Below are 16,018 nucleotides of genomic sequence, written 5' to 3'. Positions count from 1 at the left end.
GTAGTACATGTTGGAAAACCAGCTAATGGGGAACAGAGAGGACAGACATGCACTTCTGGTACCAACAATAAAAGGGACTGAAATAGTAATAGTAAAGCAATTAAAACTAATATTTGTAACACCTTTTCCCATATGTATTGTAATTCCCGAGCATCCTTGTATCGTACTGTACATCATCAGGTCCTTTATTTTGAAAAGTTACTATCATGACGTTGCTCTGTCAGAACTCACTCTTGACGTAACTGCTAGCTAGCTAAAATAAATATGTCAACATACAACTGATTTTCACGCAGGAAAAGGACATTGGATGTCGACCATAATTGGCGTCTCAATGAACGATTTGTAAGTAGTTTATTCTAATACGTATCCAAGTCTGGTTTGGTTTATCTATTCTGCCTAAAAAATATACGTGCGTTAGCTCAAGTTAGCTAGCTAGATAGCTAACTGATTTCTTCCGAGGACGAGTCGATAGAAACATCTGGCAGGTCGGATCTGGGACAGGTAGCTAGCTAACCAAATCGCCGAATTTGGGCTCGACCATCTCGGTTAACACTAGCCAAAGTCGCCTCTGTATCTGACATGCATGCCTGTAGCGACAGGCCTACATGTCACAATACACTAAAGTCAGTAGAGGCGATAATTCTTATAGTTTTGCCCGTCAGCTGGCTAGCACGCTAACACGCCTGCTTAAGCAGCTGTGTTATCGTAAGAAACGGCTAGCTGTCTAACTCGTAGAGACACACTAAATTGTGTTGATTATTCCAGACAGTACAATAGTTAATAGTCTGGAATAGTTAATACACTACAGTATGACTTCTCACAGGGCTGTTTGGTCCATTTCAGGACGCTAGTATTGGTGAGACGCTAAAGCAGAGTCTTAAATGCTGGTGTCGTGTTAGTGTCTTCCCGATCTGGCAGAAAGTGTCTTTCTAGAGTAATCTAATTTAGATTATTGTAATATGTAGTGGCTTACACTCATGCCACTTGGTCCTCTAAAGCAAGCATTTTCATGATGACTAATTACGGTTATTGATGATACCATGATTGTTAATGTTATATTACTCAATTTATGCAATTATGATTAATTACTACTTCAGTAATGATTGTGAATCATGTTATAGCCTCGTTCATAACATTTCTTTAAATATTATAAAAGTGATTTTGATATTCCCATGCACTTTAAATCGGCTTTATGAATATAATCATGTATTCAAAATATGCATGTTTTTAATTTATTCATCGGTAAGACGTTGCTGATGCTTGCAGATGGCATATTATTGCTTGCATCTGTAATCTTATCATTCAAGGTAAACATTGTAATTAATTTTGGTGTTAAATTGACAAACTGCGATAACATCAATTCATGTTCTGAATTATATAATTCATCTTTAAATCTTCTTTAAAATGCATGAAAACACTTTGAATGCAAAGGTGACATGTAATCATTGATTAAGTTTTGCCTCAGATACCCCTTAAAACCTCAGTTAATAGAAGGGGAACACTATCTGACAAGGGAACACATACTGGATCACCCCTCCGCCTCCTGAGTCTGGGCTATAGTTAGCCGGCGCTCCACCGTTGAGTCATTGACCGTCATCGGGCAGGTATTCATCCCCTCCGACGTTGTTGACAGCGGTATTTGAGTCATCGAGGGGAGCTCCGGCTCGACTACATAGACTACACATGTATAGTGTGTTTACATACCGTACAGTCAGGCCAGGCTAAAACCCCCTTTGTTTTCTGACCTCGCAGGTTGTAAGCAGAACTCTGGTGTTTCGGGAATCGGTGTCACAACAAGTCTGGTGAGAGAACTCCAATCTCAACCGCAATGCCACTGTTGTTCTTGGAGAGATTTCCATGGCCCAGTCTGCAGACCTACACAGCACTGAGTGTGGCTGTGCTCGCTGGCAGCATCTTCAGTGCATACACGACTGTAACAGAACCCGGATTTGGGGTCTCAGACATGGACAACCCTCCACCTGCCCCCACTGAAGGAGACATTCTGCTGACCACCGATATCTCAGATGCGGAGTTAGCATCCACTGTCCTGTGGTACCTTGTCACTGACAGCCTCTTTGTGTGGGTGAGTCATTTTTCAGACGAGAGCTAACTTTGTATGAAAAGATGTGACGTTAGTTAAGGCCGTATGGGGTTAAGTGGTCATTCCATCCCTTCCTTCTACACTCCTCCACAGGTGTTGGTGAACACAGCTTGCTGCTCCTTAATGTTGATCGCTAAAATGATCCAGTGTATGGTGTTTGGGCCTCTCAGAGTCAGTGAAAAGCAGGTGAGTTTTTGTTGTTGTTATAATGATGGATTAGTGGAACTGGTGTTTTAAATGGGGTGTGTATATATAGTGTATTCTGAGTTGTATGGTTGTTTTTGTTAAGTGACTGCTCTTTGGAATGTTGCCTAAGCATACCTTATGTTTTCCTAATGTTCTTCACCCTTGTCCCGGCCTGTCTTCTGTTGCCTCAGCACCTGAAGGATAAGTTCTGGAACTTCATTTTCTACAAGTTCATCTTCATCTTTGGAGTGCTGAACGTTCAGACGGTGGAGGAGGTGGTCATGTGGTGTCTGTGGTTCTCCGCCCTGGTCTTCCTCCACCTCATGGTCCAGCTGTGCAAAGACCGCTTTGAATATGTAGGTCTCGTCCACTGTCCCCTTTCTATGTCACACAGTGCTTTGGGCTTTTGGTGAAGAGTGTTGTTAGACTGCAATAGAAGTCTCGTTTGTGATCTGTTTGCCACAGAAGGAACAGAATAAGGCAAACCACAATTGAGTGGGTTTTTGTGCAAAGGCATGCCAACCAGGTCATTAGAAATAGGTAATGAATTAAGTGGCCATGTCAGATTTGATGGAACTTAAATTATTATGGTAAAACCCATCTTTCCTGTTTGATAATAACAAATCTCTTCCGTTCGGATTGTCTTCCCCCATCTCTGCTTTAACCGTTCCCTCTAACTTCCGCTTCTTCAGCTTGCTTTTTGTTGTCTACCATCAATACAGGGTTGGTAATGATGGTAAAGAAATGTAATGAAACTAAATTAAATGTTGCCTGACCAAATCGCAAAATATAAAAATATCCAATACTTCTTTTCAACCCTGTTTCCATTTGGAGCCCCACCTCCACAACATCATGATTTGTCTGAGAGGTTAACCGACTGACAAGTATCTCCCTATATATAGATTTATTTTCTATTTTGTCTTCGAAGGCCTCTAGGCTGCAGGGAGGGTGTTCTTGTGTACTTGTTTACAGCATTCACATATAGGCTACTTCTCCTTGATGCCACTGAGATGATGTAGTGAGCTATACTCGACATTTGCACAAGTCTTGCATTCATGTCAATGGAAACTGTGTGCGATGATTAGATTTACACGCGCGGATCTCGAGTTAGGATTCCCTCCCCGGGTAACTACTGTAGACACTATCTTTTTCAGGTCCAACACTATTAATAGAACCTGCTGCCCACATGTTGTGTCTGAGCTTTAGCTAATGTTTCAGCGTCTCTTCATAGACTTGAACGTCTTAGCATGTACAAGAGTGCCGTCATGACACAGAAAACAGAATATCAGCCTTTGTCACTGCTGTACTTTGCCTCTACTGTAACGTGGTACCCTATTATTGCATAACATTGTCTGTGTTCATGTATTGTCTGTGTGTGCGTCCGTGTGTTCTATAGCTTAATGAAGTACATGTTGTCTCCCTGCAGCTCTCCTTCTCCCCTACCACTCCGATGAACAGTCACATGCGTGTCTTAGGCCTGTTGGTGTCCCTGTTGCTGGGCTGCTGTGGCCTGGCTGTGGTCTGTGGGCTCCTGGGAGCTGCCAATGGCATGCACACCTTGTCCTTTATGGCCGCGGAGGTGAGAACCAAACCCCAACTGACAAACTGCATTCCCATAGGCACACTCATTTGTCTGTGTGTGTCTGTGTGTGTCTGTGTCTGTGTGTGTGTGTGTGTGTGTGTGTGTGTGTGTGTGTGTGTGTGTGTGTGTGTGTGTGTGTGTGTGTCTGTGTCTGTGTCTGTGTCTGTGTCTGTGTCTGTGTCTGTGTGTGTGTCTGTGTCTGTGTGTGTGTGTCATTTTGCCTGTAAATGTGTTCTACATGAATGTACTGACACTACTTTAACCCTGTCTCTGTCCAACCACAGTGTCTGCTGGTCACTGTGCGCACAGGGCATGTCATCATGAGGTAAGTCTTTATTAACACCACTGCAACACTGATGTCATAACACCTGAGGCAATCTAGAGCAATGTTTGTTTTTCCTCAGTAACCAAGGTCACCAGTCGAAAGACTGCCTTGTGCTTAAGGAGGGCGATCGGGACGGGATTAAGGGGAGAGGCTTTAGCCGAGTGCATGAACCGTTTTTGTGGAAATTAGAATAGCTGAATGGTGAAAGGATTGTGTACCCTGTAGGATGGAGGATTGTGTACCCTGTAGGATGGAGGATTGTGTACCCTGTAGGATGGAGGATTGTGTACCCTGTAGGATGGAGGATTGTGTACCCTGTAGGATGTAGGATGTAGGATTGTGTACCCTGTAGGATGGAGGATTGTGTACCCTGTAGGATGTAAGGTTGTGTACCCTGTAGGATGTAGGATTGTGTACCCTGGAAAACCCCTGTCACGGGCAGCTTAGGCTGTATACAGGCTTATCTAATGTTTAGGAAGCTTATCCTACGAGTTCAGCTCGGTAGTGATTCACAATCCCAGGTATGTAATGCTGTAGGGTTCACCTCTCCAGATGTGTAATGCTGTAGGGTTGTTCTTCTCCAGGTACTCCATTCACCTGTGGGACCTTAAACTCCCAGGCACCTGGGAGGGCAAGGGCACCTACGTCTACTACACTGACTTCATCATGGAGCTGGCTATGCTGTCCCTGGACCTTATGCACCACATCCACATGCTGGTGAGGGACACAGCGTCCGCCGTTGGCTGGTCTCTAGGGCTGTCACTGAATATGCCAGAGCGCTTGCCTCACTTGCCTGACTTAACCGCTTAAACTTGACTTTGGTGTTGAAGCTCGTCAAAGATGCTTGATCTTTACCCCTCTCTTCCTTCAGCTCTTTGGTAACATCTGGCTCTCCATGGCCAGCTTGGTGATCTTCATGCAGCTGCGCTATCTCTTCCATGAGGTCCAGCGGCGTATTCGCCGTCACAAGAACTACCTCCGCGTCATCGACAACATGGAGGCCAGGTCTGTCCACTGACGGCTCTTGTTGTCCTGTCTAAGTGTAGTTTCACTCTGACTTACAGTACCAGTCAAAAGTTTGGACACACCTTGCCAAGAGTGTGCAAAGCTGTCATCAAAGCAAAAGGTGGCTGCTTTGAAGAATCTAAAATATAAAACATATTCTGGTTTGTTTAACACTTTTTTGTTTACTGCATAATTCCATATGTGTTCCTTCATAGTTTTGATGTCTTCAATATTAATCTACAATGTAGAAAATAATACAAATAAATAAAAACCCTTGAATGAGAAGGTGTGTCCAAACTTTTGACTGGTACTGTGTCACCTGATGGGGATAGATGTTGATGTTACATTTCTTATTATGTTTGTATTTTTCTTCCTTGTCCTTGTTGTAATACTGTATTTCTGATGATTTTTTTTGTTATTGTTGGTAATGCCTGGTTTCTGTGGACCCGAGTGGTTGCTTAGGAGGCAGCTTTATAAGGGATCCTAATAAAGAACTGTTATGATATGTTTCACCTACAAGTTTGCATAATGCTTGGATGTTTTGTTGCAGTTTAACCTGACCTTTGTGCTGTGTACCTTACCATACAGGTTTGCAGTGGCCACACCGGAAGAGCTGAGTGCCAACAATGATGACTGTGCCATCTGCTGGGATGCTATGCAGACCGCTCGCAAACTGCCCTGTGGCCACCTCTTCCACAAGTAGGAGTCTGACCCAACTAGCAGTTCCCCTCACAGGAATACTTCATGAATGATATTTCCAAGGACCTGCGTATGTGTTTTTTTTAAGACGTGTGTGTGTGTGTGTGTGTGTGTGTGTGTGTGTGTGTGTGTGTGTGTGTGTGTGTGTGTGTTTGCTCAGCTCCTGTCTGCGCTCCTGGCTGGAGCAGGACACGTCGTGTCCAACGTGTCGGATGTCTTTGAACATCAGCGGTGACGGCGGCCAGGCCCAGGGTCCACAGCCAGGGGGCGCTCTGGAGGGCAACATGGGCCCCGGAGGGGCTACTGCTGACGCCAGAGCACACATAAATCAACACAACCACTTCTTCCACTTTGATGGTAAGGCCCGTACAAGTAAGAGTGCAGTGAAACCAGCGAGGGGCTACAGATGTTAATTCACTCACTAGCCAACTCTGACCTTTATTATATATTGATGTGTAAACTGATATGTTGGTTGATGTGTACTGTCTGTGTCAACTAAACTGCTAAAAACACAGACGTGTGCATTTTACCAAGTGTGCTCGCGGAATGGACTGCTCCATTGGTCGTGGATGATGTTGTGGTGTCTCCTCACAGGGTCACGCATTGCCAGCTGGCTCCCCAGTTTTTCCGTCGAAGTGATGCACACCACCAACGTCCTGGGTATTGCTCAGGCCAACAACTCTCAGCTTAATGCCATGGTGAGTCAGGGTCAGAGATGCACACCGCACAGCTAACCTCTTGCTGCTATTTCCCCATGTTTTCTCAGTTGTTTGAGGGCAGTTGGGTTGCTAAACTGTCTGTTCATTGCTTTTGCTAAAGCCACACACCGTGTTTTCCTTGTTGTTTACCCCGAGTGGTGGGTCAGCCATTTCGCTAGTTTCACCGTTTGCTGATTTGTGGATTTGTGGATTTCAGAATGAGTTTTCTAAATGTTAGAATAAGAAAGTAGCTCTATTGTTCAATGTACTATTGTATGTACAGTATGATTTTGATGTCCTTCAGGTGGCTGCTTGGTAATGTAGTGTTCTGTTCTCTCTAGGCCCATCAGATCCAGGAGATGTTTCCACAGGTGCCCTACCACCTGGTGCTGCAGGACCTGCAGCTCACACGCTCTGTTGAAGTCACCACTGACAACATTCTAGAGGGGCGCATCCAGGTGCCCTTCCCTGCCCAGGTAGGTTCCTGTGTTCAGACAAGCAAAGATTTGTCGAGAAGCTCCACACATTCCCCCTTGAACATGTACTTCATTAACCTGTAGAACACACGAACACACGGAATTGTTTATCCTGAGGGTTAGGTAGAAAGAGAGTTTTGGGCTTAAAAGGGTAGGGGGGTGTTACTCATGGTAGTCTGACCCCCCCCCCCCCCCCCCCCCAGGCAGCGGAGCGCACCCCTCTACAGGGGAGCCATGCCCAGGAGGAGGTTGCAGGAGCGAGTGGAGGGGTGGAGACTCCCAGTGTGCCTGAGAACCTGGAGGTGAGAGGCAGCCGGTTCTCCAAGTCAGCTGAGGAGAGACAGAAGATGCTAATGCAGAGGAAAGAGGAGCTTCTGCAGCAGGCACGCAGGTATGAGTCAAATAGCAGACACAGTACTTACAAACGTTTTTTTTTCTTATTATTATCCTCTTACATTTTATGTAACCATGGGACCACCATGTCTAAATAAAAGCCCCGTTCAACAATCTCAAACCCAATGCTTCTGTCCTTATATATGCAGTGTCAAAATGTTACCATGGTTACAATGCGACAGACATACTTTTCAGCCTCTGTGGACACGCAGAGAAATCTTTAAAAGTCAAGTTTGGTTCCATGATTTGTAATACCGGTAATTCAGGCAAAGCAGGTCATGCTACAACCTGTTGTAAGACAATGGTATTCTAAATGACTCTTCATTGTGACAGGAACAGAGAGATGACATCTACACACTTATCTCCTCACAGGAGATTTCTGAGCAAGAGCCCAGAAGAGGAGGAAGAGGACCTGCCCAGTCTCGAGGAAGACGATCATGACTCAGACTTGACTATGCTCAGGCGCAGGACCATGGCAGCAGCCGCAGAGAGACGCATGCAGAATCAACAGGACCCTGCGCCATGATACAGGACTCATCTGCAAACACACAAACTTGCCTCGAAAACCAGCTCTGCAGTGTCCACCGCCACACTCAAATCAATGAGGCACCAAAAGAGCTAGTTGCCCTCTGCTTATAAAATCAATGGAATTACCCACACAATGTATACCATAAAGGAAAGTGTTACAGTCTTGGACTGACTGCAATGGGGCTCGGATGTTTTAGGCTTCCTTTGTGAGATGAGACCTGTTGGAAATGGCTTAAGTATGGCCTTGGCGTCAGAGCTGTCTTCAGTAGCTTTCTGGGGCATGAAGCAGTGTTTGAATGGAGGGGTGTCAGATTTTCTGGTGAGCACAGTAGAAACTAGACCCCCTCCTCATTTTCATGTCACACAGCGCAGTAGAGATACTGTAGTGCTTCAGTAGTGAACTACCATGTGAAAAATGAGCCTGTGTCTCAGTCAGAGGATGCAGTGTTTAGTTGCTGGATTAAGCTAAGAGTATAATTAAGTTATAGTTTATTGTTTTATTAAAATGTTCTGATTTCTATTAATGGGGAGAGGTTTATATAATGAGTGGAGAAACTCAACTGATGTATGTCATTTTATGAGATAATTTCAACTGTGAAATAAGAGTAGGCTAGATGATAATGTAATGTTTAATTTCTTGCCTTTGAGTAAGAGAATGTCACTTTAGTATTGCAGCCTCTGAAATATGAATGTACCTATCCACAAAATGCTGCAGTGAAGGAATGTGCTGGCCATTTCACACACCTGGCTTTTATGTGTTAAATGGCTTTTTCCAAATCGGAAGACTAAATAGTTCAGCTACATATTCCAGGTTCTATATACAATACACCTACAACAGTACACAGAGCAGTGGGGCATCGCCCCTGATGACTGGGCAATCTTTAGGCTGTTCATGTGTGACATATCGCTTCATCCATCTAGAAATAGATGTACAGTAGAGAATAGTGAAAGGCCCCGCATGGCTTAAAACAGGAAGGTTGAGGTTTGCATACTAACAAGATAAACTGATCCAGAATCTGTAGTTGGTTGCACACACTCACACTCACACTCACACTTTTGGTCGGCTCATTATTGTTCACACTTGCAGACAGTCATTTTGTAACTGTTTGATTTCTTTGATTTGAACGCAAAAGGCACTTTTTTGATTTGAGTTACGCATGAATCACAAGTGAGTGCTTTTGTTTCTATTGTATCCAAAAGGGTATTCCATGAACTTCTACAGAACATCTTGAGATGTGCATCTCTTTGGGTGTTGGTTTATTTAATCTAATCAAAACTGAATTACTTTTTGAACTGAGCTTTATTGTATTTGTGTGCCTAAATCATGAATGGTTCAATTATGGATTAACTCTGTAAATACAGATTTTTGTAAAAAGTAATACTAAATAAATAAAAAAAAGACTAAATCAACAGAGCTTCTATACAGCTTTCACACAGCTAATCTTAGCAACCTGGATCTAGACAACCTGGATCAATTTCGCTGTGGTTCCAGGGTAATCTCGGAACAAGGTTTGATTAGTGAGACTATAGTTTCAGGCTTGTAGCATCTTCAGCGGTATTACCTATATTGGACAGGAGATGGCAGGAATTGGCTCATCCCAGTGACCAAGTTAATGCTTCAGCTGTAAAATCCTATAGTGCATCTAACCTATTTGAATAGTCATACAATGTGGTGTCACTCTGGGTGGAGGTAGTACTAAAGTATGATGAGTTTAAGCCAAGCGTTCATTATAACCAACTGAGGAACGTATCCCGTAAGTTTGTTTCGTTTAAATGATTACACTGTAATGTGAAATATGTTTTCTTTACACTTCGGGTGGTAGTCGTTATTTATCGTTACGAGATTACACAGCAATGTTAACTATTTTAGCTATAGACTAAGTTATTAGTTTTCCATGTCGATGTTCATGTTCAGCCGAAATGCATGCATACTGCCTTCGTATTCACAGTACTGCCGAACAATTTTCAATTAAAACTTGCTTTCATAAATCGTAGTAAATATTCTGTTGTTTCACTTATATCTTTATTTTAAAAGTTCATCAGCCCCAACGAACAGGTAAAAAACAAACATTGATTTTTCTCTGTAGAATATGCTGTCGCCGATATTTCCGCAGTTCATTGATGGTTTCCGCAGTTTATGGATGCACTCGGCCAATATCCTGATGATGCAGTGTTTGATCTGTGGTGTGAAATCTGCATATTCTTCGAGAGAAAATGCAAGTGACTTGATGTCAAAATATCCTCTCATTGATGGGTAAGCGCAGACGGACCTCACCTTGGCCCCTAAACTTGACAGTCGTCCGGTTAGATCATTTCAGTACAGTAACTCATATTTTCACTGTAAAAGTTTGATTTAGCTTTTAACGTTTTGGATATATGCCAAAATTATTTCTGCCACACATTACTTAATGGATTTCCTGTCCCATTAAAAATACAAAACAGTATAATGGCTCTCTGATTTTGTTATTCAGAGCATTACCCTCAATTGTCTGGTTTGTTACGTTGTTAAGAGCCAAAGAAAAATCATACCACCATCCAGTACAAATTGAGCAATTATTGCCCACAGAAGTGCAATTGAGTAAATGTATCCTTCCCCCTCACTCTGCTCTATTTCTATGTCTTCTCAGACATAATGACCTTGCTCTTCAGCTGAGGATCCACCATGACAACAGACTAAGTCAAATTGACCTGCGCAACATCAGGAAAGTGGCCACAGATATAAACCGGCTCAAGGCAGGTCATGTTGGGGCTCAGGTAATATACAGTACTGTGGTTCTCGCAGACGTAACCTAGGTTGCACCGAGGCCCTATTGCCCTTCGAACTCACGTGTTGGTCTGCGACCTCTCGATTGTCCCTGCATGACCTCCTGCCCCATGCTGCCCCATGCTCCTGTTAGGTGTTTGCTGCCTATGTCTTGTGTGGGGCCCAGGAGAAGGATGCAGTGAGGCTCACCCTGGAGCAGATAGATGTGATCCGCCGCATGTGCACCGAGCACGAGGACTTTGAGCTGGTGACGTCTGCCCAAGGTACAGCTTCTATACCCTGGCTAGCCACAGGGGTCGACGCACAAGCCCATCTGTGGAGCTCTGTGTTCCTGGATTAACCAACAGTTCTATCAAATAATGGTCCCAGGAGGACGTGAGTCTCCTGGATGTTAATGATTATTCCAACTTCCAACCATTGTTCAAATGATCACCACCTTAGTTTAACCCATCAAACCACCTCTGCAGTTCTTACCTTTCAGTCTTCATGACAACCACTCGGAGAAGCTAATTTCTAGGGGATTCGCCCTCTTCTAACTTATAGATGGATCTCCACACAGTTAGGGTTCCTAGTGGTGTGTGTGTGTGTGTGTGTGTGTGTGTGTGTGTGTGTGTGTGTGTGTGTGTGTGTGTGTGTGTGTGTGTGTGTGTGTGTGTGTGTGTGTGTGTGTGTGTGTGTGTGTGTGTGTGTGTGTGTGTGTGTGTGTGTGTGTGTGTGTGTGCGCGCGCGCAGGTCTTAAGGACTTAAGGAAGAAGATTGCCTGTCTGCTCAGCATTGAGGGAGGCCACTCCATAGACAGCAGCCTGCCCACCCTCCGCATGTTCTACCAGCTAGGGGTTCGCTCCATGGCCCTGACACACAACTGCAACACACCTTGGTGAGGTGCCATTCCTCACAAATGCCAAGTCAAGTCAATTGTGTTGATCATATGCACAGGATACAAGTAGTAAACTGTACAATGAAATGCTTACTTTGCAAGGTTCTTCTCAACAGTGAGGAAGTAAATACAGAAGTAAATAAATAGCAGAAATATGCAATCATAACACTCGATAACAATAAGTTATTAACAATATTAACAAACTGTCAATAGCAATAAGCTATACTGGCAGTAAGGGTAAATGTATACAATCTGACATATTTTCACATTTACACATACAGGCACACAATTCTGGGGCTACAAGGGGCCCCAGTGGCCTCTTGCGACGAGGCTGTAACATTGTTTTTTTTCTTACTGTAGGGCTGAGACCTCCTCAACACTTTACGATTCCTATCAAAGAGAGAATGACAGCCTAACCTATTTTGGTAAGGTAAGGTGATGGTTGGGACATTCTCATTCTCTTTGGTAATGCACTGGCGTCGTCGTCATGGAAACAGCGCCCTGAGGATTTACTGTACTATTTGGAAAAGTTTGTTCACACTTGCACCTCATTACACAAGCATAGTAGGCAGTACACAATTCCTTACAAGCATATGACCACAAATGGCATGATTGGTATTGAGGGGAACCCAAATGGTAACACATTTCTAAACATAACTAAGTACTTGGCTTTCTCAACGCACTTACACATTCCTCAAATGGTTGTTTGTGTGTGTGTGTGTGTGTGTGTGTGTGTGTGTGTGTGTGTGTGTGTGTGTGTGTGTGTGTGTGTGTGTGTGTGTGTGTGTGTGTGTGTGTGTGTGTGTGTGTGTGTGTGTGTGAGTGTGTGTGTGGAGAGGGGGGGCGCTCTCAACAATGCTCTCTGTAATTCCAACAGTCGCCTTGTATACCGCACTGTGATCGATAGTGTTGACCCCTTAGTCTTTCATCACGTCTGTGTTGACTGCCAGGCGGTGGTGGAGGAGATGAACAGGCTGGGGATGATGGTGGACCTCTCACACAGCTCCTGGGCCACAGCCAAGGCCGCGCTGCAGCTCTCCAAGGCCCCCGTTATCTTTAGCCACTCATCCGCCCATGCCATTTGTAACCACAGCCGGAATGTTCCAGATGAGCTGCTGCATGCACTGGTGAGTCACAATCACAAACCTCTATCACAAACCCAGAGTTTTTAACAGGGCAGTAGTAAAACGTGGAAAAAACATAACAAACAAGCCATGCACAAGATATAAATAGGTGAATGGAGTAGAGGGAGAGCGCAGAACAGGAGCAACATACAAAGTCACACATTAAAAGCAATCCCCACTATATCCCCTACCCACCCTCCATCCCACTGCCATACTGTATCTACCAGCCGTGGGTGGTCCTACAACAAATATTTAGAGTAACAGGCAGATTTATTTCTATCGTTGTCATTTTGATGGTGAAGTAATTTTTGGATGCACTTTCTCCTTGGCAGTAAATAGTAAAAAGCCATTCAAATGTTTTGTAAGACTAACAAACGTCCGCTATTATCTGGGTGTTTTGTTTCAGAAAAAGAACAGAGGAGTGATCATGGTGAACCTCCACAGTGGGTTTGTGGCCTGCAGTGGCCAAGCAAACATCTCCACTGTCGCTGGTGAGAAGCAGGCACCTTGACTTTGATCAGTGAAGAGTTTCATTACGAAACACATTTGGTGGAAATTAAGCATCCTTATCATTCAAGACCAGTATCATGAGAAATCGAATTCAATATGTACTGCATGTATTTCTGCTCCTGTGGAATAATTTTCCTGATCCCCACTTTTGTTTTGCAGACCATTTTGACCATATTAAGAGGGTGGTTGGCGCTGGGTCAATAGGGATAGGAGGGGACTTCGATGGAGCCTTCAGGTAAGAACCTAACTGTGTTCAGTCCATCAGAGCAGTTGCAGTCAGACTTGTAGCACCAGATGCATGCCTGTTATAGTCTACTGCATCTAACTCCAGAGGCCTAAGGGGCTCCGTTAAAACTGGGTGATTTTCCATGTCTGCAGGTTTCCTATTGGATTAGAGGATGTGTCCAAGTATCCCGCCCTGATACAGGAACTTATGCAGAGAAACTGGACAGAGGAAGAGTTGGCTGGCGTCCTCCGATTGAACTTCCTGCGGGTGTTTGAGGAGGTGGAAAGAGTGAGTTCTGGAGGCGCACGCAAAAACACACAAGACTAGCTCTCTAAATCCAAAAATGTGTAGCTGGTCCGCACTCAAAAAAGATTGAGAGATTCCATACAAAAAACAATTATAACTATGAGGTCAAAGAAGAGATTCTCATCTTTTATTTGATATGCTGTGTACATATTGGTTTCACCATTCAGAAATTACAACACTTTTTCAGGTTAAGGTCAGTCCCCCTATTTCAGGCCACCAAAAGTAAGGGACAGATTTCAACACAGTCACTCTCACAGCATAGTATATACACTCACTGAGCACGTTATTAGGAACACCTGTACACCTTCTCATGGTGGAGGTGGTGGAACACCTGTACACCTTCTCACGGTGGAGGTGGTAGAACACCTGTACACCTTTCATGGTATGATGTGGGGAATGTTTTGTTGGCACACTTTGGACCTGTTCATACCAATCAATCATCGCTTGAATGCCACAGCCTATTTGAGTATTGTTGCTGACCACGTGCAAACTGGTTTCATGAACATGACAGTGAGTTCAGTTCTTCAGTGGCCTACCCAGTCACCGGATCTGAATCCAATAGAACACCTTTGGCATGTGGTAGAACGGGAGATTCACAGCTTGAAAGTGCACCTGAAAAATCTGCAGGAATTGCATGATGCAATCATGTCATTATGAAGAATCTCAAAGGAATGTTTCCAACATCTTGTGCAATCAATGCCATGAATAATTGAGGCTGTTTTGAGAGCAAAGGGAGGCCCTACCCAGAATTAGTATAGTGTTCCTAATAAAGTGTTTGGTGAGTGATATAGATATATAGAAATGGCATGATTCACTCAAAATCACGAAAAACTTGTCTCTCCAGGTGCGCAACAAGTCGAGTGGAACTCTCCCCAGTGAAGCTCAGATCCCCCTGTCAGCGGTCCAGAACTCCTGCAGGCTGGTGCTAAAGCACCCAAACCTGCGATCCAGGTCTGACAGGAATGTCCCTTCTAAGGGCCACAGTGGACTGATGACCTCTAGTGAGCTGCTCTGGTCTGTGCCCCTCCTACTCCCCTTTCTCTGTATTCACAATTAACACATAGTTACTTCTGCTACTGTGACTTGCCTTACTTTACTGTGACATCACTTTTTTTTTTTTTTTTTTTTTTTTTTTAATCTTTTGTGTTACCTTTTGATGTGTTTTTAGCAAATGCTGGATGGTTAAATGTCCATTTTGTAAAAAGATAAATGTCATTTACCCACAGGTAGATCATTTACCCACAGGTATACTGCAGATATCTTTTCCATCCTCTCCGAGGCACTTTAACTAATTTTTACTTTTAGTCAATTGACCGAAAGCTTATTGCTGCAGAAGTTGTGTGTGTTACTGGGACAGGAGTTGATTGGTCAGTGTGCTGATTGGATGCTAACTATGTTGATAATGACACCCCAAACTCATGAAAAAGTTTATTGAAATAACAACAGCAGCGAATGTCGAAAGTGTCCGGCTGAAGTAAGCTACTTGCAGTAAGAGTCAATGGGGAAACTCGACTTCTGTACGTCACGTAGTCTCAGATTCCCTGGGATTTTACCGACCTACAGAGATACCCATATACAATAGAGACCCATATACAATAGAGACCCATATACAATAGAGACCCATATACAATAGCATTCATATCTGGGTATATATTACTTACTGAATATCCATCTATCTGTATCATATTTATTTGGAATACTTTCAACCTGGTCACAAGGCCATAGGCTTGAGGGATTCACAAACAGGAAATATACAGCGCAAAAAAATTCCTGAATTTATCAGCACACCTGATGGCGTTTGACCTGCACATTGTCATGAACACGGCTCTATAACCACTAATCCACCCACCTGAGCGCAGACAAGACAGCACTGTGGTAATTTCACCTGTTACCACCCACACAAATATCAAATGTCAACACAGCTGGGTTTGGAGTTGCGCCCATTTTGTACACAATGCACAACCTTCTTATCACAGGTGTATAATGTAACTAATGTAACAGTAAGTGAAGATTTCTACTTACATGCAGGATTATCTATGCTGTATTTTAATCATGCTTTTTAATAGTACATAGTATGTATTTTGCTGTATGAATTATGGAAACCACACAGTTTGCAGTCTTTCTGGCATTTTTTTGTGCAATTTTAATGGCATTTCTTTGTGCAATTTTAATGTCTCCACTAAATATTGCTTAAATATGGTTTATTATGGAAATTAAT

The 16,018-nt window shown here is 43.6% G+C and overlaps 2 protein-coding genes across 2 annotated transcripts; both read left to right on the top strand.

The window, feature by feature from the left end:
* The first annotated feature begins 219 nt into the window (after window positions 1-219).
* Window positions 220-8,548, top strand: amfrb (autocrine motility factor receptor b). The gene is made up of 14 exons (XM_083691611.1): window positions 220-342; window positions 1,753-2,083; window positions 2,195-2,287; window positions 2,479-2,643; window positions 3,714-3,866; window positions 4,154-4,194; window positions 4,779-4,911; window positions 5,066-5,199; window positions 5,788-5,898; window positions 6,059-6,255; window positions 6,493-6,596; window positions 6,938-7,072; window positions 7,276-7,463; window positions 7,838-8,548. Exons 2-14 carry the CDS (start codon window positions 1,829-1,831, stop codon window positions 7,989-7,991), a joined length of 1,863 nt encoding a protein of 620 aa, XP_083547737.1. The 5' UTR covers window positions 220-342; window positions 1,753-1,828; the 3' UTR covers window positions 7,992-8,548.
* Window positions 8,549-9,548: 1,000 nt separating this feature from the next.
* On the top strand, window positions 9,549-15,776 carry dpep2 (dipeptidase 2). Its single transcript, XM_083691612.1, has 11 exons — window positions 9,549-9,747; window positions 10,081-10,247; window positions 10,621-10,747; window positions 10,891-11,020; window positions 11,490-11,634; window positions 11,995-12,064; window positions 12,585-12,761; window positions 13,165-13,249; window positions 13,428-13,503; window positions 13,647-13,782; window positions 14,645-15,776. The coding sequence occupies exons 2-11, from the start codon at window positions 10,084-10,086 to the stop codon at window positions 14,855-14,857; spliced, it is 1,323 nt and encodes a 440-aa protein (XP_083547738.1). The 5' UTR covers window positions 9,549-9,747; window positions 10,081-10,083; the 3' UTR covers window positions 14,858-15,776.
* Window positions 15,777-16,018: the final 242 nt, after the last annotated feature.

Source organism: Argentina silus, assembly GCF_951799395.1.
Source record: "Argentina silus genome assembly, chromosome: 19".
In the NCBI taxonomy this organism is placed as follows: Eukaryota; Metazoa; Chordata; class Actinopteri; order Argentiniformes; family Argentinidae; genus Argentina; species Argentina silus.
The sequence above is the reverse complement of the archived record's forward strand: the minus strand, read 5'-3'. Positions and strand labels throughout refer to the sequence as shown.

Bases quoted from the DNA above. Each gene is read 5' to 3' on its own strand.
- amfrb (XM_083691611.1), top strand. From the start codon at position 1,829: ATGCCACTGTTGTTCTTGGAGAGATTTCCATGGCCCAGTCTGCAGACC. The intron at 2,288-2,478 runs GTGAGTTTTTGT...CTGTTGCCTCAG, and splicing joins TCAGAGTCAGTGAAAAGCAG to CACCTGAAGGATAAGTTCTG. The intron at 2,644-3,713 runs GTAGGTCTCGTC...GTCTCCCTGCAG, and splicing joins GCAAAGACCGCTTTGAATAT to CTCTCCTTCTCCCCTACCAC.
- dpep2 (XM_083691612.1), top strand. From the start codon at position 10,084: ATGCTGTCGCCGATATTTCCGCAGTTCATTGATGGTTTCCGCAGTTTA. The intron at 10,248-10,620 runs GTAAGCGCAGAC...ATGTCTTCTCAG, and splicing joins AAATATCCTCTCATTGATGG to ACATAATGACCTTGCTCTTC. The intron at 10,748-10,890 runs GTAATATACAGT...TGCTCCTGTTAG, and splicing joins CAGGTCATGTTGGGGCTCAG to GTGTTTGCTGCCTATGTCTT.